This window comes from Eulemur rufifrons, chromosome 27, assembly GCF_041146395.1.
Source record: "Eulemur rufifrons isolate Redbay chromosome 27, OSU_ERuf_1, whole genome shotgun sequence".
In the NCBI taxonomy this organism is placed as follows: domain Eukaryota; kingdom Metazoa; phylum Chordata; class Mammalia; order Primates; family Lemuridae; genus Eulemur; species Eulemur rufifrons.
In genome coordinates, this window is record NC_091009.1 from 28,004,204 (window position 1) to 28,025,934 (window position 21,731).

The window sequence follows — 21,731 nt, forward strand, 5'->3', positions numbered from 1 at the left end:
CCCAGCCCAAGAGGAACGCTCATTCGGCCAGTAACACGTCCTGGGCTCCTGCAGGGTGCACTGCCCAATACTAGTATCTGGTGTGAAACTAAATAAATAAAGACAGCCTCCCAGCCTGGAAGGACTGGACAGTCCAGTCCAGCCTGCCTCCTGGGGCTGCTGAGGGCCAGGAAGAGGTCTGCCCAAGTGCTCAGCAACCTCAGCTAAGAAGCTCGCTGCTCCGGGTCCTGCAAGTTACTGCTCCTCTCCTCAGGTGCAGGCCACAGTGGTGGGCTTCCTGGCGTCCATTGCAGCCGTCGTCTTTGGCTGGATCCCTGATGGCCACTTCAGTATCCCGCACGCCTTCCTGCTCTGTGCCAGCAGTGTGGCCACAGCCTTCATTGCCTCCCTGGTACTGGGTAAGGAAGGGAGGGCGCAGAGGAGTAAGGAGGGCTGCCCCAGAGGTGTTGACTGCACCCGACACCTCCTTTATCTCTTCTCTCCCTCCCCGTCCCTCCTCCCCTTCCTCACCAGGTATGATCATGATCGGAGTCATCATTGGCTCTCGCAAGATTGGGATCAACCCAGACAACGTGGCCACACCCATTGCTGCCAGCCTGGGCGACCTCATCACCTTGGCGCTGCTCTCGGGCATCAGCTGGGGACTCTACCTGGAACTGAGTGAGCCACCAAGAGTGTGGCTTGGGTGGACTCCTGGGCGGGATGGGGAGAGATGGTAGTAGTTTTGCAAATGTGCAAGGATTTCTTCTGTGTTCTTAACTATTTGGTTTGAACACAGGTTGTAATAACTCCTGATCTTAGGTGAGGCCAAGAACTGATCTCAAACTCATGCAGGTGGCAGGGGCAGGGGGGACATATTGGAAATATATTCCTGTTTAGTCCTGTGGATTCTTGCTTCCCTTGGAGGGGTGAGGTGGAGAGGGTAAAGGAAGGGAACTGAAGGCTGGAATCTACTTGCAAGATGAGGAAAGGGGTGGGAGATAGTGATTTCTGGGATCACATTAAGAGACGTAGAGTCTGGTCTCTGCCTGTGATCAGTTCAGTACCTGGGTAGCTCTCTACCTTGGTTTCCTCTTCTTTAAAATGAAGAAGGCTGGCCACACCTACCTCCTGGACTTACAGTGAAGATCAAATGAGGTAATATGTTTATAGGCATTTAGTATAGTATTGCTATTGATCTGTCGGGACATTTACAAGCTGAGCCAGGAGGAAGCTGGAAGCAGGGAGCCACACTGCTCATCTTCTGATCTCTGCTCTCTCAGATCACTGGAGATACATCTACCCCCTGGTGTGTGCCTTCTTTGTGGCCCTGCTGCCTGTCTGGGTGGTGCTGGCCCGGCAGAGCCCAGCCACGAGGGAGGTGCTCTACTCAGGCTGGGAGCCTGTCATCATTGCCATGGCCATCAGCAGGTAGGCTCAGGCCCTAAGTACGTACCCCCGCCCCATCCCCACCCTGTCACAGACTCCCTTTTAAGCCCTGGAGAGAGAGGTTGTGGGTCAGACCCTAGAAATGTGTTCAATAGGGTAATAGCGACATTCCCTTCTGTTGCAAGTGAGAGAAACTATCTGAATGGGTTTCATTCCAAAGCAGAATGTATTGGCTAGAAAACCAAAAAGGAATAGCTGGATTCAGGGACATACATAATATCAGGGCCCCAGTACTGTCCCCCTCTCAGCTCTGCTTTTCTCTCTGATGGCCTGCAGTCCAGGTTAGTGTTTTTCTTATTCCTACCAATTCCAGTCGGAAGAGAGAGATCTTTCTCCTAACAGTTCCACAGAGTCCCAGAATAGCTTCACTGTTCTTATCTGGTCACGTAACTATCCCTGAATCAATCACTGTGGCCTTGGGGATGCGATACTCTGATTGGATGAGCCTGGAGCCTGGCCATCATTGGAGCAATGTCACCTGAGCCCCAGGGACCGAGCTTGAGAGAGGTGGTTCGCTGAAGAGGAGTCCAGTGCTGTTGCCAGAAAGGGAAGTAAATGCAGAGCAAGCAGCACAGTACAGGTCCTCCCCAACAGGTAGTCCTGTGGGAAGTGCCTCTAGCCAACTTGGAGGGTAGGCTTAGGAGGCGGCTGCCTGACCCAGCACCACCAGCTTGTCCTGGGGGCACTGTGCCAAGTCAGAATGTTACAAGCAGCACCTGGTTCTGGCAAGGGAGGCGAGGACTGGAAGATAAGGCACTCCTGGGAGCCACCGTGCTTCCTTCCCTTCCCAAGGCCAGCTGAACCTACACCCCTCATCGCAGAGACCCTTCCTTGGTCGTTATGTCATTTTGTCTTTCTGTCTCTGTAGTGTGGGAGGCCTCATCTTGGACAAGACTGTCTCAGACCCCAACTTTGCAGGAATGGCTGTCTTCACGCCTGTGATTAATGGTGAGGTCTTGGCATCAGCTTCCGGGGGGAAAAAGAGAAGACTTAGGGGGTTGGTTTCTGTATCAGTCAGGGTCCAAGCAGGCAAGAGAATCCAGCTCAGATAGTGCAAGACTTTAGTGAAGGGACTGCTTATAGAGGTGGGAGCAGGGTAAAAGGACGAACAAGGGATGTTGATGCACCCAGAGATTAGCAACAGCGGGAAGCCTTTAGTCCTGAACGGTCCAGGGGAGTGTCTTAGTCCATTATTTGTTGCTTTAATAGCAAACTTGAAATTAGGGAATTTATAAAGAAAAGAGATTTATTTAGCTCATGGTTCTGAAGGCTGGGAAGTTCAAGATCAGGTGGCTGCGTCTGGCGAGGCCCTCATGCTACATCCCAACATGGTCAGCCACTGCCAAACAGCAGAGAGACACCAGGAAAGAAATACCTGATCTCTCTCCCCCCGCCACCCTCTGATTGCCTGCCGGTGGCTCCCATGGAACAAACCCAAGTGGAAGCAGCCAGCAGGGAGGCTGGGTGATGCAGTCTGTAGAAGTCAGTCCCCTAGGGCTCAGAGCAAGGCTTAGAACAGCAGAGAGCCGATTGCAGTGTGAGGGCAAACAGAATAATCAGCACAGTTTCTGGGACAGATACTGGATTCCAGAGTTTGGAGCTCAAACCTGATCCTTGAAACTGTTACTGGAACCAGCACATGAGCGTTGGGTGCTTGGGCCTGCCCAGAGCACTGGAGAGGGGTGAGGCAAGGCAGGGCTTTGTCCCCTTGGCTGTGCAGGAAGGCAGGTGCACACGCTATGCTGGCTGAAAAGTCAGGCTTTCTGAGTCTGCAGATCTGCCTGTGTCCTTTCCAGCACTCTCACAGCTGTGCCAGGGCCACATGAGACTGCCACAGCTCCATAGAAGGGAGGATGGAGGAGCCTGGAAGACTCCCCTGGAGGTGGAGGTGTCCTTCTCTTCCTTCTTAGTGCCTCACTCTTTTCTTGGGGACTGGTGAATGGGTGATGCCCACACAGACCCTAAATGAAGACAGAGGACAGTCCCTCTAAGATAAAAAGACAAAGAACGAGAAGATCTTTCCTTCGCACTCCTCCCCTGGGTCTAAGCCCTTATATGTCTCTGCAGGTGTTGGGGGCAATCTGGTGGCAGTGCAGGCCAGCCGCATCTCCACCTTCCTGCACATGAATGGGATGCCAGGGGAGAACTCTGAGCAAGCCCCTCGCCGCTGCCCCAGTCCTTGTACCACCTTCTTCAGTCCTGGTAATGCTCAGCCTCCCAGCCCCATTCCAGCCCTGGAGGGAGGGGGCCTCCAGTCAATGAACCTCACTTAAGAAACAGCTGGGGCCAGATCCGCAGCTCTGCTTCTCTGCTGGGCTGTGCCAGCTGTTCTGGAGGCATGAAGGGTGTCTTTTCCTGGGACCCCTTGGGGCCAGAGACCACTGGCTGGAGAGATAGAAACAGGTGTCGACCGCCCCGGGGCGTGGTGCAGTCCCTCCTCACTTTGAAAGGCCTTCCGGGCCCAGGCTCCTCTTCTCCTCTCACGCCCTCTCTTCCCTGGTCCTAGATGTGAATTCTCGCTCGGCCCGGGTCCTCTTCCTCCTCGTGGTCCCAGGACACCTGGTGTTCCTCTACACCATCAGCTGCATGCAGGGCGGGCACACCACCCTCACACTCATCTTCATCATCTTCTATATGACAGCTGCACTGCTCCAGGTACGGACTGGCAGGAGCAGGGCCATGGGGAGGAGCTGGGACGCCCTACAGGGATGGGATGCTCTGCCACCTCTTTCTGTGTGTCAGGGCTGCAGATAAACACCGGACTGGGACGCCCTACAGGGATGGGATGCTCTGCCACCTCTTTCTGTGTGTCAGGGCTGCAGATAAACACAGGAGAACAGACTGTGGTTCCAGCAGTTACTAACATTCTGTGTGACTTTGACCCAGTGATTGTACTTCTCTAAGCCTTGGTGATATTTATAAATTGAGAGGAATGAACCAGAAGTGGTGGTTTCAGGCAGGTGGGTGTAGGATGCCGAGCAGGTGGGCCTTGGGTGCCACCCCCACTGGCCTGGCCACAGAGCTCCATTTGGCTCTGTTTTGCATGCTGGGCTTCCTCGGGAAATTGCATTTAAATAAAGGGGTCCACAGCGTGAAAAAGTATCTAAACTACTGCACTGGATAATCTATCTATCTGTAGGATCCCATCCGGCCTTGCCATTCTGTGACACTGTGACACTTTCTCCCTTCTTATATTATTACATTTTTTAAACTTTTTATTTTGAAATAATTATAGATTCACAAGAAGTTAAAAAAAAAAAAATGTGCAGGGATCCCATATACTCTTCACCTAATTTTCCCCGGTGGTAACATCTTACATAACTGGTACAATATCAAAACCAGGAAATTAGCATTGGTACAATTCACAGTACTTATTCAGATTATATCAGCTTTACATGCACTCATGTGTGTGTGTGTGTGTGTGAATCTGCCGTTTTATCACAAGTGTGGGTAGATTGGTGTGACCACTGCTGTAATCAAAATACAGAAAACTGTCACCACAAGGCTCCCATATGCTACCACTCTATGGCCACACCTACCCTTATTATTACATTTTAAATTGGTATAGATTTGTTTTTTGAATAGACACCAGTCACATAGTTCAAAAGTATTTTAAGTTCATATTCATAGCGCAACCTCCGTGAAAAGTCGTCTTCTCTGCCGTCATCTTCCCAGCCATCCAGCGTTCCCCTTCGCAGGCCATCGGTGTTACCCGTTCCTGTGGACCCCTTAAGCTTACTCTGAACTTACACAAGGAAACAGATATATTTTTTTTATTTTCCTCCCTTTGTTACACACATGTAGTACACCGTACCCGCTGTCTGCACCCTGCTTTTTTCACTTAACAACTAGCCTTAGAGGTCATTGCATATGAATACATAACGAGAAGAGCACCCTGATTTTTTATGGCAGCATTCTATTCTCTTATAGATGTTCCATAATTTTATTTAGCCAGTCTCGTATTGATGAACACGTATCCCTCCAACCCCCCCACCCCCAGCTTTAGAAAGGTTGTGTTAGGACATCTTGGCAAGGGCTGGGCTGAGAATCGGCCATATGCTGTTGCCCTGCAGCAATTAGCCAAGTCCCCATGTTCCCTTCCGAGTGGGCTCAAGAGCAGCACATGGCGGGAGAGGGGAGGGGGTGGGCATGCCGAAGGTCTATGGTGGAGGTCTTCAACTCGTCCTTTGGCCTGGGTTGGGAAGGATAACCTTGGCTCCATTACCTACTATGAATACCCTGGGGGATACTCTCACTTCTGGTTTCTTCTCTAGATCAGCAGAAGGTCACAGTGTGGCACATGATGCCCTCTAAAGGTTTTTTTTTCCTGATCACTTTGCCACCACCTCCCAGCCGTGTGTCCTGGGACCGGCTCAGGTGGCTGGAATGTAAGGACAGCTGCTGCTATTCCCTTCCTGGGGCAGGTCCCGAAGGCCTCCTGGCCACACACTCTTTGGGATTCTTCTGCAGCTGCTAGAAAGGGTGTGAAGTTATGCAGGGGGGGGCCTCACGGAGGGCCAAGGCCGTGGGAGTGCAAGGCAGCTGTGTGCGGGGCAAGGGGTGAGTGAAGGGTGCTGAAACTAACCTCTGGCTTCCTTGGAGAGAGGACAGAAAAGCAACCAAGTTTGCCTTAAAATAGGTGTCAGTTCTGGCTTCTGGATCCATTAAGGGCTCCGGTTCCTGCATCTGGGCCCCTTGGGGCAAAATTTTCATATCACAGTATTTGCAAAGTACGGTCAAGAGTAAAACGTCCCAAATGACTACACTGGAGCTTAACCATTGGACACCGTTTCATTCTTACGCAGCTGCAGTCATTTAGGGAGCCCAAGTGTCAGGCATGGTGCAGATTATAGAAGATGCGGGACCTGCTGTACCATAGTGTTCTAGGTCAAGTGCATCTCCAACGTAAAAGTGCTCGTGAATCTTGTTAAAATGCAGATTCTGATTTCAAGCCCAGAGTGGGCCTGAGATTCTGCATTTCTAACAAGCTTCCAGCTGTTGTTGAGTCTACTGGTCCTGGGCCCACTAGCAAGATTCTGATCCACATCATTCTTAATTATCTGTAGTAATAGAAGGTAAGCAAGAGCACAGTTAAATCACAGCAGCAGGTAATCTAAAATGCATTTAGAATCGGTATGCATTGTTAGCTGACTTATTCACAATTCTATTTCCGAAGGACTCATGTTAAAATAAACTTACATTCTTTGAGCCCAGAACAAGCAGAATGGAAAGAGTCAGGAGAAAGCCAGCTTGGGGTAATCAACTATTACTCAGTCAGCTGTGCCAGCAGCAAATTCAAACACTATCCTTACCCCACTCTGCCTAGAGAAGAAATCCCTTTGGGAAAAGGTGACTGCAACACCAGGCTCCGGGAGAGGCCAACATGGCAGGAATTGGAGTGACTCAAGAAAGAAGGGACCCAGAATTAGAGTCAAGAGGGCTGAATTCCTGCAACAAGTAGGATTTAAATTAGGAAGCCCCTTGCTTGGCAAATTTGGGAGCAGAACATAACGTTGATGTGAGTGACTCCAGGTAGTAATAGCGTCTTCCCCTCGAAAGAGCCCTTTTGCCTGTTGTCTGCTCAAGTTGGTAATTGTGGGATGGAAAGATGAAGATAAAAGATAATGACTGTGGCTCTCCAAGCCTCGTGCTGCACTGAACGGGAGTAGGTCTGATCGTGTGGCCTCTGGCTCCCCCTGGAGAGAGGGGATGGCTGCAGGCTGGGCCCTTCTGTCTCTCCAGGTGCTGATTCTCCTCTACATCGCAGACTGGATGGTGCACTGGATGTGGGGCCGGGGCCTGGACCCAGACAACTTCTCCATCCCATACTTGACTGCGCTGGGGGACCTGCTTGGCACTGGGCTCCTAGCACTCAGCTTCCATATCCTCTGGCTCATCGGGGACCGAGACACGGATGTCGGGGACTAGCTTGGTCACTCAGCCTTCTCCCCATCCCTCTGTACTTTCTATTTGAAGTTTTTGTTTTGTTCCCTTGTCCCTACCGCACTCCACACTCCCACCTCTTTCTAGGACTTCACTTTGATACCAAGTTCTCATTATTTTCAATGGGAATTTTTATACATTGAGCCAAGTTTATATAGCAAGAATTCAGGAGGGACAGATGGACTGAGATAAGCAGTACAAGTAGATTTTTGAGACAATCACCAAGTGCAATTTCATGGTGGGTGCCTCCAGGTGAGGTGGATTGGGGCAGGGGGCCTTTGTCTGGGGTCTGGGGACATTTGGTTTGGCTTTAGCAACCTCAGTCTTGGTCCTAATGAGAAACCCTTTGTGAGTGGGTTTTGGTTTTTGGTTTTTTTGTTTTTCTTGGTTGAACAGAGGAATAAGTAACACTCCCAAACACACATACTTTTGTAGACATGGACCAACTTCAGAGCCCTGGGCAGGAGACAACTGCTCCAACCCCTCCCACCCCTCAATCATCCCAGCCCTATTCTCTGCCCTCTGGACCCAGGCCCTTCTGCTGTCAGAGGGACTAAGGTGGACTGACCATTCATTTGTGCCCATGCCTCTTAACCTGACTGCCTGATCAGCATCACTAATCCCTCCCTCTGATCTGTTTCAATTGGTTATCACATCCAGTAAGACATGAACAGTGGCCTCATCTCCCTGGTTGATCCATGTCCACCCATAGGTTTCCCAAAACTCACATTCTTCGTGGACGCAGAGGACTGATTCATTGTCTCTATCCAACCTTCATCTTAATTGTCTCTAAGCACTACCTTCCCCAGAGCTCACCAGGTTGGGTTCTGAGATTAGGGGCATCATGGGTATCTGGAGAATGATTTGGAGGTTGAGGGCAACCAGGGGTGTTTCATTGCTGCTGTTTCTCCTGAGGACATAATCATGTGGTCACCTTGGACTCTGTCACTTCCTAAAATCAGTCATCCTATCATGCTATGAAGGTCAGTTTTCCTCTCTCTTGGCTTCTGCCCACAGTCATCACTCATTCACTCATTCAGCAAATACACAGCCTTCCCAAGATGAGCTCTTCTGCAGCATGATCTGAAACATTCATTGAGTAATATTTATTGAGTGCCTACTGTGTGTTAGGTACTGTGCCAGGGACCGACTAGCCAGTGGTAAGGGAAACACAGCTCTAACCGCCCCTCATTCCCCAGGTTACAAAGGCCATCTGCCCCTTTCAGTGTGGCAGACAGAGTTTTCTCATTGTAAGTATTCTCCTCTACTTCACCAACCCGGGTTCTGCCTATTTCCCCTGCCTAGATCCCAACTCTACAGTGCTGACCACAGCTAGAGCCACCAGCCCCATCGCCCGGCCAGTTTAGGGCAGTTCGTTTCCCTAAACTGCCCTTCCTCACCTTCCCTTCCCTCCACTCCTCACCAAGCACCCAAAAGAGGATTTAGAACTAGCAAGCTGGACTGCCAACTGGTTGCTTCTACTTTTCTCTGCCTAGCACAAAATTGGGAGAAAACTGGAGCCTCTGCCTCTTCCCTACACATTGCTCTGAACAGCTCAGAAATCTGTCCACACTCACACACATACAAATCTGGGCATTTGGGTGTAGACTTTTTCTAGCCTCCCAGAAGCCTCCCCATAAGCCCTCCCCTCTGTAGCCCACCTCCAAGGGAAGGCTTAGGCAATGACCCTGTTTCTGCCAACACCATGCCTTATCCCAGGAACTGGCTCTAGACCTCCAGAGACTTCTCTCCCTGCCTGTCTACCCAGGCCACCTTCTGGAATCACAGAACCTTAGGATTGGAAGGAATCGTAGAGGTTATCTAGTTGGAGTTGTGTCCAACAGAGCTCATTAACACCAGCCTGGGCTTGTTTTTGCTCTTCCCTCTGGATTTCTTTCCTCTTCATCTTCTCCACCTCAAAACATACTCGCACACAGACTCTCCTTGTACAGGCACCAAACCAACTCCTCTGCCCCTGAGGCTGTGTCCCTGTAACCTCCGGCCACCCCTGCCCCAGTCCTTCACTCCTTCCTCATCTCGAGAGTTCAGCCAGGCGGTCCTGGAAGACTCTGGAGCGTCTGCCTAAATATTGGAAAGATAGGCGTGCCCCAGGCCCTGAGTGTGTGAGCAGAGGAGGACTGTGGGGTAACAGGGAAGGACAACGAAGTTGACTTTCATGGAAGATTTCTTTTCCCCAGATTGCACCAACTGCGCGTACTTTTGGCCTGGCTGTAAGGAGCAATATTGGTTTACTCTTGTATCCTTAAAAAGTTACAGAACTGTGTCTTAAGAGAATTATTTATAGTTACTATAACTGAATTGACAAATGTCAACTTAACTGATAAATTATATTTGGTAAAATAAAGAGGACGTTTATTTAGATGGTTGGTGGTTCCTGTGTGTCTCATGAAAAAGCAGCTTCAACTGTCTTCATGGGCCCCTCTGGAGTCCCACCCTCTCCTCACTCGGAAGCAGAAAGGGGCCTAAGTGTGACAAGAAATGCAACATCTCTTAAATACAGAGATTGTGTAATAGAAAACACATCAGGGTTGGGTGCGGTGGCTCACACCTGTAATCCTAGCACTTTGTGAGGCCAAGGTGGGAGGATCGCTTGAGGACAGGAGTTCGAGACCAGCCTGAGCAAGAGTGAGACCCTGTCTCTACAAAAAATAGAAAAACTAGCCAGGTGTAGTGGTATGTGCCTATAGTCCCAGCTACTCGGGAGGCTGAGGCAGGAGAATCACTTGAGCCCAGGAGTTGGAGGCTGCAGTAAGCTATGATGACTCCACAACACTCCACCCAGGGCGACAGAGTGAGACCCTATCTCAAAAAACAAAACAAAAAAGCCCACATCAGTTATTTAATCAGTGGTGCTCTGGGGCATAGTCCAGGAGCCAGATAGATGCAGGGTCCTTACTCTCGAGGTTATACTCTGGTCTCCACTCATAGCTTAGCCTCAGTTGGGGTATTGTTCTAGGGGATTTTTAAAAAGTTTCTTCCCTGCAGACGCTTATAATCTTATTGGGTCAAAATAACAATAGCTATTATATGTGGAGTGCTTACTATGTGTCTTCACTGTGTTCAACCCCGCACCCTGTTAGCCCTTAGAAATTTACAATTGACTGCAAAGGGTTTGGTGTCAGGCCTAGGTCAAATCCCAGCCCTTCTGCTTGTATTTGTATGACCTTGGGCAAATCATTCACCATCTCTTGAGCTTCAGTTTCCTCATCTATACTAATACCTATTTTATAGGATGGTTATGACATAAAGCACTAAGCTCTGTGCCCGATACATACTGAACCCAAAATCCTAATCAATACTACAGTGGGGAGATGACTAGGCAATGTCAATCCACTGGCCGTAGGGGTAACTGAAGGGCGGCTAAGGGAGCAGGCAGGTGCAAAGGGCACCTGACCAAGTCTTACGGGTCAAGGAAATCTTGGCAGAAGCTGAGAAGAATAGGAGTTAGCCTGGCAGAAAGCGGGCGGGGAAGAGCGTCCTGCAGAGGAAACAACTGGCTGAGCCAAGAAATGAACCTGATGCTTTGGCGAACCACAAACACTTCCACAGGACTGGAGTTTCCAGCACAACCTTAGGAGACATGCAGATTTGTGACGAGGTAAGTTTTCTGAGATGGCAGATACAGAAAGAAGGGGGGAGTCAGAGGTCTGTCTGACTCCCAAGCCTATGCTGGGAGCCACTGCCCACCTAGGACACGCCCCCCACAGCAGCAGTCCCCAACCCTTTTGGCACCAGGGAAGGTTTCATGAAAGACAGTTTTTCCACGGACGGGGTGGGGCGGGGCGGAGCTCAGGCGGTGATGCGAGCGACAGGGGAGCGGCTGTAAATGCAGATGAAACTTCACTCCCCCTGCTGCTCACCTCCTGCTGTGCGCCTGGCCCCCCAGCTTTCATGGAAGACCATTTTTCCACAGACCGAGGGGTGGGGGGCGGCAGAGCTCTGCAGCCGGGTCCCTCGTAGGCAGCGGACCAGACTGAGGGTTGGGGACTGCAGCCCCACAGGATGCGTCGCAAAAGTAAATGGCATATACTGAGTGCTGAACATTTGCCAGCCTCAGAAATTAACAGTCTATGCTCTAGTGCTAACTCTTCAAAGCAGCACTATGTTAATAAGGCTACGAAGGGTTAATAGAAGATAATTGCTTGTTGATTATTTATATGATGTTTTACTATACAGTATATTATACTACATAGTATACTTTTAAATCGTGATAATAGCCTCATTTACAACTTCAATAGTATCTCTCATAACTATGAGATAGATATTATCACCATTTTACGGAAGAAGAACTGAGGTTCAGAGAAGTTAAATGTCTTGCCTAACATCAGACTTCCCACCCAGGGCTCTCAGCCCAGTGCCTGCCTTCCGTGCCTGGAGCCAGATGAAACCGCTGCCAGGGTGCTCCTCTCTACAGAACACAAAAATTGCTAAAATGATCAAAAATATGGTGCCTGTTACCTCAGTTCTGCTCATGAGACACCTCGCCTACTGCAAAATGTTGTTTACTGAAATAGACAGTATTTTCCAGTGGACATTTAAAATCATGCCTCCCAGGCGCCAGCCTATCTCTGATGATATTTTTACAACATAATTACAGGCAGTACTACCAACCCTGAGGTCAGCCAGCTGACGGTCTCCCGAAGCTAGTTGTCTCCTTCAGCTAAAATTTGGAAACTGAATAATGCACCGCTATAGTGCTGTTTACTGTATCGTACTGTATTTTATCACATTATCTAAATATAAAATCTTTTAATATGGCTCCCAAGAAAATGTCTGGCTTGAAGATTAAAAATACAGCAGCAAAAACAAGCCCAACTCTAGAGCCAGGCGTGGTGGCTCACATCTGTAGTCCCAGCTACTCAGGAGGCTAAAGCAGGAGGATCACTTGAGCCCAGGAGTTCAAGTCCAGCCTGGGCAGCATAGCAAGACTCTGTCTCTTAAAAAAAAAAAAAGAAAAAAAAAACCCACTAGAAAGGAAACAAATTGCAGAAAAGTGAGGAAAATTTGGCCAACCAAAAAGAATTTTTGAACATAATTTGAAAGACTTTAGACTATATTTACATTTAGTTAAGTCTGAATGACTATCTAGCTAGTGGTGATTTTTTTAAGAAGTTAAATGATACTACTTTTATCTGAAAAAAAAGGTTAAATGAAAAACAAGTCCAAATAACTTTAAATATTATGTCATATTCAGTTATATTTATATAGTATAAATTCCTTAGTTTGAACATAAATATTTTTCACTACATTCAGATATTAAGAGAAAGGAATGTTGAAAAAATATGTATAGAATATTGCTTTAGAGGATATGCAAATTGCAGTCTACCCCGTGTTTATCTGTCCTTGACTCTGTTACAGACTGTCATGTGCATAACTTTCAACATATTACCTAAGTTGTTACCTACTTCACAAATTATTCAGAAATGAAGTATTTGGTTTTTAGGAGTTAGAAATCCATGGAAAGAGTCACTAACACATTAAGAGGTTCACTGATCCACCCCAGGTGCCAAGGGCAGAATATTAACTATAGCCTTCTGATTGGCAGGCCAAAAACCAAACTGCCCATCAATACCGGTTCAGGAAGTCGGAGGAGATGTCCCCATGGCCCGAGGTGCTCTTCGAGGGGACCCACTCCCAAGCTAAGAGCACAGCCCAGATCTTTCTCCCTCATACCTCCCATGCTGGGGAGGACAGAATAGTCAGTCCATCATGTGCCCACTCAAGCTTCTACATTCTGTATTTCTTGCTTCACTTAACATCTAGGTTATCTTTTTCCTGTATCAGGTCAAAGCTGGCTGCCAGAATCCCCTGGGAGGCCTCAAGGCCTACCTAGAATTCTACTTCTCCAAACAGAAGCAACTGCCAGGCTGCCAGTCTCGCTCTGTTGCCCAGGCTAGCGTGCCATGGCATCAGCCTAGCTCACAGCAACCTCAAACTCCTGGGCTCAAGCGATCCTCCTGCCTCAGCCTCCTGAGTAGCTGGAACTACCGGCATGCACCACCATGCCCGGCTAATTTTTTCTATATACTTTTAGTTGTCCAACTAATTTCTTTCTATTTTTAGTAGAGACGGGTCTCACTCTTGCTCAGGCTGGTCTCGAACTCACGCTCAAACAGTCTGCCCGCCTCGGCCTCCCAGAGTGCTAGGGAAACAGAGGATAAGTGGGGGAAAGCTTTACTGAAGAAAGAGTCAATCGGTTGTGGCAAATGACTTTTTTAAAGGGGAGGAGCTGTAAAGTGATGTGTGTAAAAGGAAATGTTAATGATGCTTGAAGTCTGACATCTATGTGAAGAGAAGAAATGACGAGGCCAGTGACAGAAATAGGGAAGCTGAGAAGATGAGCTATTTTTGTGATGATATAGTGAGAAGGAGGATGTGGCAGGACATCCAAGTGGAGGTGCCTTTTTGGAAGCCGAACATACTTGATTAATGATAAAGAACAAATAAAGTGAAGACAGAGAGATATGTGAGTCCAAGGGCCATTCACTAAAGAGTTTATAGAATGACCAACTCAAGGACCAAGAATCAAGGTGTAGGAAATACTTAGAGGGAGGTAGGATGGAGAGAAACCTGAAAGAAAAAAGTGATCATCAGAGAAGTAGGAGGATGAAAAAGAAAGAACAGTATCACTGAAGCCATGTGGGAAACAACTGTCAAGGATTGGTCAACTATGTCACAGCAAATAGGAACTGAGAAAACTGAACCCTTAAAGATGAGTATCCTAGCCTAGGCTCCTGTACCCAATAAACGTTTTGGGCTAAATATGTTGTGAACCATGCTGATGTTCTTTCCTCACAGAATGTGTTAAGCCCTGGGCTGTTTTCCCATGGCCCCGCTGGTTCTCTTCTTCTGTTCTGGGAAAAAGCATAGAAAATGGAGCTCTCTTTGCTTGCCATTGAGCTCATGCCCTGCCAAGGTCCTCCTCCATAAAGGACAGGGAGATCAGCAAAGTTACAAGCTGAAAAATTAAAATTATTTGCCAGACTGTAGTTTTATGAATATTCATGAGCAACAGCAGCCGGAAATCCAGGAGGACTCTCAATTAGCCTCCAGCTCAAATGACGAGAAGTGTAGCTAGAATGGGAATTGTGGAAGTGTGAGTGAGGAACTGTCTCTTGTTTTCCATCTTTATTGCTATCGCTAGTTATTAAATGCTGTAACTTTTGGCATAGGTTTTTTTCCTAAGGATTGGTCTCTTGGATCAAGATTCCCTACACTTGCCTGGTATTGGGTCATATGGAAAATATGAATCATGTTCACAAGGTCCTGGACTTGTCTATCTATTTGAAGGAATAAGAAATGGACTTCACCTGAGTATGATGGATGAGGCTTGGGTTTTTATTAATGGAATAATTTTTAATCTTAATAAAACCTTTAAAGATAGGAGAAAATTATCTGGGGACGGATTTAGGCAGGTGAGAGCATGTTGAACATATCTCCTCTTAAGAAATCTTTACTGACCCAGACTTGTTTTAAAATAAGATTCCGAACAGCTGAAGGAATGTGAATGCCTTGAAACTGCAGGGTGTCTTAAAACACAAATAGTGAAGAAACTACACTTCCCAGGACGCCTCGCGGGGAGTCTCCGCGCTCGGCTGGTTCTTTTTACCGCGAGGTAAGCTGGGAAATGTAGTGCTCCAAGCAACGCTGCACGTGACGCTTGTAGAGGAAGGCGAGACGGACCGCGCCGTCGGGGGCGGGACGGGACCAGGGCATCGAGGTGCGCGTTGGTCCTTCCCCACAATGTGGTTTGTACAGTGAGGGGAGGGCCCTATCTCTGGCCGCAGCCGCGCAGTGAGCTGGCCCGGGGTCAGTCGCTGACGGGAGCCGCTCGGGGGAAGTCCCGGTGGGTGAGGGACTGGTGCCTGGTCTCGTTTCTCGGCAGCCGGGCTGGGAGGGGGCGGGGGAAGGTGCGAAGAGCCGGGGGCTCCGGGCTCTCGCCCTGCGCCCCACCCAGGCTGTGGCCGCGCGGGGAGGAAGCGCGTATGTATAGGTTTGAGTGCAAAGTTTCCTTTTTTGCTTTCTTGTCAGAGCAGCACCAACAGGCGGTGGCTGGGAATGCCCAACTTCAGTTTGAAGAGGGTTAAAAAAAGCGACTCCCCCTACTTCTTGCCTCCTTAAAACACACACTGAGGTTTAGCCATGGGCAGCCGCGACCACTTGTTCAAAGTGCTGGTGGTGGGGGACGCCGCAGTGGGCAAGACGTCGCTGGTGCAGCGGTATTCCCAGGACAGCTTCAGCAAACACTACAAGTCCACGGTGGGAGGTGAGACCTCGCCGGGGGGTGGGGGGGGGCGCGGGGAGGCGGAAGGGGTTACTGGGGCTCCGATGCGGACTCGAGCTGTGGACCCAAGCGGGATGGGGAAGGGGAATTTGGTGTCCTTTGGGTCCTTCCTCGGGTCAGGAAGTAGGAGTCTGGGATCCTAGAGGGAGAAGTTGCTGGCTGTTTGGTTTGCATACCTCTCTTGGGTTTCCCCAGTGAGGTTTCCCCAGCCAGGGCGACTACCTGGAAGGAGATGGGGCAAAGGTGTGAAGATGAGAAATAGGGACGGGAGGATGAGAATGAGCAATTGCTGTTTATTGCCGGCGCACTCTGAATTCAACTCTCCTCCTGCAGCCTTCCAAGCTGTCAGGGACAGATCTATCCAATCAGTAGAAGCGACGGAGACTCTCTGTAGGGTCTGGTTAGGAGCCCGGGGGGCTTTTGTCCGGCCTCTCCAGGGAGTTACGGCCAGCCACTGAGAAAGGAACAGAAAGGTGTTTAACTTGGCTTCAAGGAAGCAGAACTGGTCTGAAGGACTCTAGTTTTGTTATGGTGATGTAGGTGGGTAGGGGGACACAAAATCCCCAAAGGAGCTCCTTGGCTATGCAATCAGATGCCCATTAGGGCTAATGAGCTGTGGCTTTTGTCCATTGATAGCTTAAATAAATGTAACCTAGGAATTCTTAGAAGAGTGTGAAAGATACCACTTCTCGTACCTCTCTTCCCACCCCTTTTCCCCTCAAACTGAGGAAGGGAAGGAGGAAGGGAACACCTAGAGTTCATTCATTTCTTTCCCAAGTGGGGCCTTTGAACTCAACTGCTTTTTCAGAGGTAGAAATGCATTTTTGTTAATTACAAGGTGTTTAGCTAGGAAGAGCTGGTGACAGGGGAGAGTAACTTAAAACTTTATCTCTGTTAAAAGAACTTGTTTTAAGGGGGCAAAAACGTATTGACAGAAAATTTGAAAATGTGTGCTGGTGTTCATATGGAAATTTAAAAAAAATTAGAAAGCATTTACATTGCAATTAAAACATCCTCCTTAAGAACATCTAGCAAAATTAAGAGTTTAAAGTTTCAAAGACTTTCCTCACCACTCTGCCCCCCTCCCACTCCTATTTCATAGTTTTGGGTTAAAAGTGTTCTGCTAGTTAATTTTTACCAATCGCTCTAGTTTTCCTTTACTAAAGAATATAATTGACTCTGAAGAAACTCTTTTCAGTGTTTCTTCTAAGTTTCCCCTCGCTTTTATTTCTGTCACAGATATATAAGAATATATTTCCAAACTTCGGAAATTATTCTATTTCTCTTCGTATCAAAAAGTTGAGCCTTAACTCATGGAGTCTCGGCACCTCCAGACTTACTAGCTTACATCCAGCACAGCTCTTAAGCATCATCCAAGCAGTATCTTCTTCTGGGAATCCTCTGGAACCTTCTCCATTTATCCTATTCCTGCCCAAGTTAATTCCTGCAGCTTTATGGAGAATGTAGAATTCACCAGGGTGTGTTTTCCTCATAATACAATTTGATTAGAAACCAACAGTGAAATTGAATGTGGAAGATACAAAAGTGACCACACTTACCTCATTTCCCCCTTCTCCTCCATCATCCCCTCCCTGAGAAAAACCACCTAAATCTCCCAGAAACTGTTTAACCTGAGAATAGGTGTTGTTTTCATAATTATTCCCATCTTCTTGCCGCCAGCCTTGGAGACAAGTAGTAGCAAATAAATTTGCTTGACAGGAGAGTGAAAGCTGGAGACCCCTTTGGAGAGCAAGTATGAATTATCTGTCCCACACTTGATACATGAGTGTGGGCTCATCTCAGCCAATCGAGGGCTTGAAAATAAATAAATGGGATTGGAGTTGTAGATCCCTGGGGTTATAACTTCATATTTGGTCTGAGTTTATCCCTGGATTTTTTAAAGGGAAATTTTATTAAAGTATAATATATATTTTCAGTGGATTTTGCTCTGAAGGTTCTCCAGTGGTCTGACTCAGAGATGGTGCGGCTCCAGCTGTGGGATATTGCAGGTAAGCTGTGAAGGCTGGATAGGAACAAGGGAAGAAATTTTGGTTTAACCAGCAAACTCTCAGAGAAAAGGTGAGGCAGCAAACCCGGAAATTATCGTTTCTGAAGCTGGCATGATTGGGCTGCTCTGAGGATACATAGAGCTTTTGTAGATGTTTTGTCCTGAATAGATCTGGAGCAGTCTGTGTGGGTGGCGGGGCTGGCAAGGTGGTGGATTGTCCAGACCATAGGTAGATGCTCCCAGAGCAGGGGGAAGGTGCTTTTTCTAGGTTTAAAGCTGACCTTGGTGAGAAACAAGACCCCCAGAAAATAGAGACAATAATAATAGTGAACCCTTATTATGTGCCAAGCACTCATCTGAGCATTTTAAATTCACTGATTCATTAATCCTCACAACAATTCTATCATAAAACTGCTGCTTTTATCTTCATTTTACAGATGAAAATATGAAGCACCAAGAGCTCGATTTGCCCTAAGACACATAGATGGTTAAATGGCAGGGCAGGGATTTGGACTTGAGCAATCTGGGTGCAGAATCTACCTTGGAGATGATTGGGCTTAATTATCCCTTTATGGGATAGATGGAAAACCGAGTTAGAGGGGGAAAGTGAGTGGCTCCCTCTGCCATGGGTGCTCACTGCCTTCTTCCTCAACAAAGGGAGAGAGGAAGGGGTGTCAGAGAGGGTGCTGAGATTGGTTCTTAGGATCACCTCCTCAGGAACTCTCTTCTTTCTCCCCAGGACAGGAGCGCTTCACCTCTATGACACGACTATACTATAGGGACGCTTCTGCCTGTGTTATTATGTTTGATGTTACCAATGCCACTACCTTCAGCAACAGCCAGAGATGGAAACAGGACCTGGACAGCAAGCTCACACTGCCCAATGGAGAGCCCGTGCCCTGCCTGCTCTTGGCCAACAAGGTATGTGGCCAACCTAAGAAAGATCCTAGCCTCCATCTGTGGTCAGAGAGTAAGCATATCTACAATGCTGTCTGATTTGGGGCATCCGTTTCCCCTTCTCAAGTTAGCAGAATCATCTCTACCTCCTTTCAAAGGATGTTGAGGGTGAGACTTTCTTTAGGAAGGATGCTGACTATAGATTTTAGATGCTGGTGTGTTCTTAGCCATTGGTAGAAAAATGTTTTAAATACACAGGCATCTAAGCCATATTTCTATTTCCAGGAAGTTTATGGTGTGGCCTTGTATTTATTCTCTTTGTCAGTGTGATCTGTCACCTTGGGCAGTGAGCAGGGACCAGATTGACCGGTTCAGTAAAGAGAACGGTTTCACAGGCTGGACAGAAACATCAGTCAAGGAGAACAAAAATATTAATGAGGCCATGAGGTGAGTATTTCATGCTGTTCTGGGGACAGGCATGAAGATTTATCCATCTTCCGCTGAAGCCCTCTGGAACTTCTTTTCTTGTTTCTGAGCGAACAAGAACAGACTGAGCCACTGGAATGCCAGCTCCTGAAGGTCAGGGATACTGTCTTCTCTCCTGAGATAACTGAGCACAAAGGGGCATTTAAACCTTGTGGTTTAAGACAATGTCTGCCATTTCTCCTTTCCTCCATCTAGCTTCTCAGGCTTATTTTTTATTTCTTTTTAGAGTCCTCATTGAAAAGATGATGAGTAATTCCAGAGAAGATATCATGTCTTTGTCCACCCAAGGGGACTACATCAATCTACAAACCAAGTCCTCCTCCAGCTGGGCCTGCTGCTAGTAGTGTTTGGCTTGTTTTCCATCCCAGTTCTAGGAGGTCTTTCCATCTCTTTCCTTTGATTGCCCACCCGGCAGTTTTATTAATTACATTTGAACTGTCTCCTTCCAACTGTCCAGTAAGGAGGTCCATCTCACTTAGAAAAAACAGCTGGGACCCAGGTGCATTTCTGCATCTCCTGGATGTTGCCTTTGACTTGCTGCTGGTTCATGTAACTAGTTAGTGCCTTCGGTATAAGAAAGATCATCTCATCCCTCAATATGTGATCTGGAATTTTGTGGGAAAGATTAGAAATCCGCATCTGTGTTTTTAAGGATTATAATCCTCACCTACTTTTAAGCTTATTTTTCCATTTGATGTACACTGATAACATGACTTCAGATTGAGAGGAAAATGAGATCAAATGTTATTTCCAAAATTCCTTATAGGCCATTGCTTTCAGATTCTTTCTGTCTTGGAATTTAAGCATCTACTAATTCTGAGATGCAGAAGGAGGGGGTCTAGACATCAATGGGTTTGGGGCTACTGGAGGTGACCCAGAAGTCACTGTTATTTCGAAACTTCTAAAGTTATAATTAACTTTCTCTTGTCTTGGCTTCAAGAATAGTCAAGCTTTTAAACTATTTTGTGTGATGAGAGCATTTTCTTCCACGAAGAACTTAATCCTCACATTAGGGTTGTCTAGTGTCTCCCTACCAGTGGAATGGTTTGCAAGTTTTTGGGTTGATGTCTTGATGAATAATGCTGCAAGTGACAGCAGTTGGCTGTGGTACTCTGAAATAGGTCTGTTCCTTGCAGCTTTGGGAATCTGAATGCAAGAAGAAAAAGGAGTGGTTAACAGAGCAGAATCCAGCAGAACAATTTTATGAGCACCGGGGGTGGCTAGCACTTAACCATGGGAAGCAAATATTATGTGCAGGCCTTGGCCTGGGGGAGGAGAGTGGATAGACAGAAAATCATTAGGTAATTTAAGTACTAAATCGGGCAGGTATTTTAGTATCAAATCACTTCTAGACAGTTTAATTTGTTAAATTCTCTCTAGGCTGGTAATTTATAACCACCCAAAGTTACAAATATCCTTAGTGAACTCAGAGACCTGAAGTTTTTTGGATAGATCTTAAATAAGTGTCCTAAATCAGTAGTTCCCAAATCTGGATGATCAAAACTACCTGGGAAGTTTGTTAAAATTTTAAAAAAATGTTTTAAGATTTTTTGGGGTCCCAACCTCAAACCTCCTAAATCAAAATTTCTAGGGATGAAGCCTGGGAATGTGGTGATGGTGTATTTCAGAGCTTCCCAGGTATTTCTGATCAGCCTGGTTTAGAAGCTTGCTGGAGAACATGGTAAAGATACAGAGACAAGGCCAGGCATGGTGGCTCATGCCTGTAATCCTAGCCCTCTGGGAGGTCAAGGTAGGAGGGTTGCTTGAGGCCAGGAGTTCAAGACCAGCCTGCACAACATAGCAAGACCCCATCTCTACAAAAAATTTAAAAATTAGCTGGGTGTGTTAGTGTGCCTGTAGTCCCAGCTACTTAGGAGGCTGAGGCAAGAGGATCACATGAGTCCAGGAGTTTGAAGTTGCAGTGAGCTATGATGACGCCACTGTACTCTAGCCCAGGCAACAGAGCAAGACCCTGTCTCAAAAACAAAAAAAAGATACAGAGACCCAGGCCTTTCCTATTTAAATGATCTTGGGCTTCTGTATGCTCTGTTAGCTCTCCAGAATCCTGATACACACCACCAGACATTGAAAATCACTGTCCTGAGAAAGAGATCAGAGGCCAAATATCAGAGAAGGGAGGCCAAGCCTTCAGCAGTTAATTTTTTTTTAATGCCAGTTATTATAACTTGTACAGTCTTTTCAGACCTTATAGTTCTCTTCTGCATTATCATTTTCAGGCAGGGTTTTGGTTACAATGATTCTGAAGATAATAGTTGAGTAGCAAATTTCATTTATGTGAAGAGAGAATTTTTTCCTATTGGTTTGAAACCCTGCAAAATCACAAAATAAATGGGAACTAAGTCTCGTATTCATGGTAGTTATTGGCCTTTAATGTGAGTTTGTTAAGGAGCTATTTTATACTGATAGTTCAAGAGAATTGTAGAAACATAGACTTTATTTTTTAAATACCTTCTTTTAAAATAAATGAAGGCAAATATTATTCAGTATATCTGTTAATTTACTAGTACCAATTACTTAGATCCAGCTGCCTAGTACCAATTCTGTACTTCATGTAATATCCCAAATACTGCTTGGAGATGTGAACTTCTTAAAAAAATTGAATGTGCTTTCTTTTCCCTTTTGCTGACTCAGGATTTACCTGCC

The 21,731-nt window shown here is 47.1% G+C and overlaps 2 protein-coding genes across 5 annotated transcripts in view; both read left to right on the top strand.

The window, feature by feature from the left end:
• The window catches only part of SLC41A1 (solute carrier family 41 member 1), a 28,598-nt gene extending 18,868 nt beyond the window's left edge, over positions 1-9,730 (top strand). For both annotated transcript variants that reach the window (XM_069459391.1, XM_069459392.1), the window contains exons 5-11: positions 254-398; positions 514-660; positions 1,263-1,410; positions 2,297-2,376; positions 3,496-3,630; positions 3,935-4,083; positions 7,171-9,730. In XM_069459391.1, the coding sequence (XP_069315492.1) occupies positions 254-398; positions 514-660; positions 1,263-1,410; positions 2,297-2,376; positions 3,496-3,630; positions 3,935-4,083; positions 7,171-7,356 (990 nt within the window). In that variant the 3' untranslated portion in view covers positions 7,357-9,730. The remainder of the gene's footprint in view (positions 1-253; positions 399-513; positions 661-1,262; positions 1,411-2,296; positions 2,377-3,495; positions 3,631-3,934; positions 4,084-7,170) is intronic.
• Positions 9,731-15,074: 5,344 nt separating this feature from the next.
• Positions 15,075-21,421, top strand: RAB29 (RAB29, member RAS oncogene family). 3 transcript variants are annotated; one of them, XM_069459372.1, is made up of 6 exons: positions 15,075-15,112; positions 15,429-15,658; positions 17,614-17,685; positions 18,424-18,605; positions 18,907-19,028; positions 19,294-21,421. In XM_069459372.1, the coding sequence occupies exons 2-6, from the start codon at positions 15,535-15,537 to the stop codon at positions 19,406-19,408; spliced, it is 615 nt and encodes a 204-aa protein (XP_069315473.1). In that variant the 5' UTR covers positions 15,075-15,112; positions 15,429-15,534; the 3' UTR covers positions 19,409-21,421. The 3 variants fall into 3 exon arrangements, with proteins under 3 accessions (XP_069315473.1, XP_069315474.1, XP_069315475.1); XM_069459373.1 differs by lacking the exon at positions 15,075-15,112 and adding an exon at positions 15,216-15,238; XM_069459374.1 differs by lacking the exon at positions 15,075-15,112 and having other exon boundaries at positions 15,625-15,658; positions 17,631-17,685.
• The last annotated feature ends 310 nt before the right edge of the window (positions 21,422-21,731 follow it).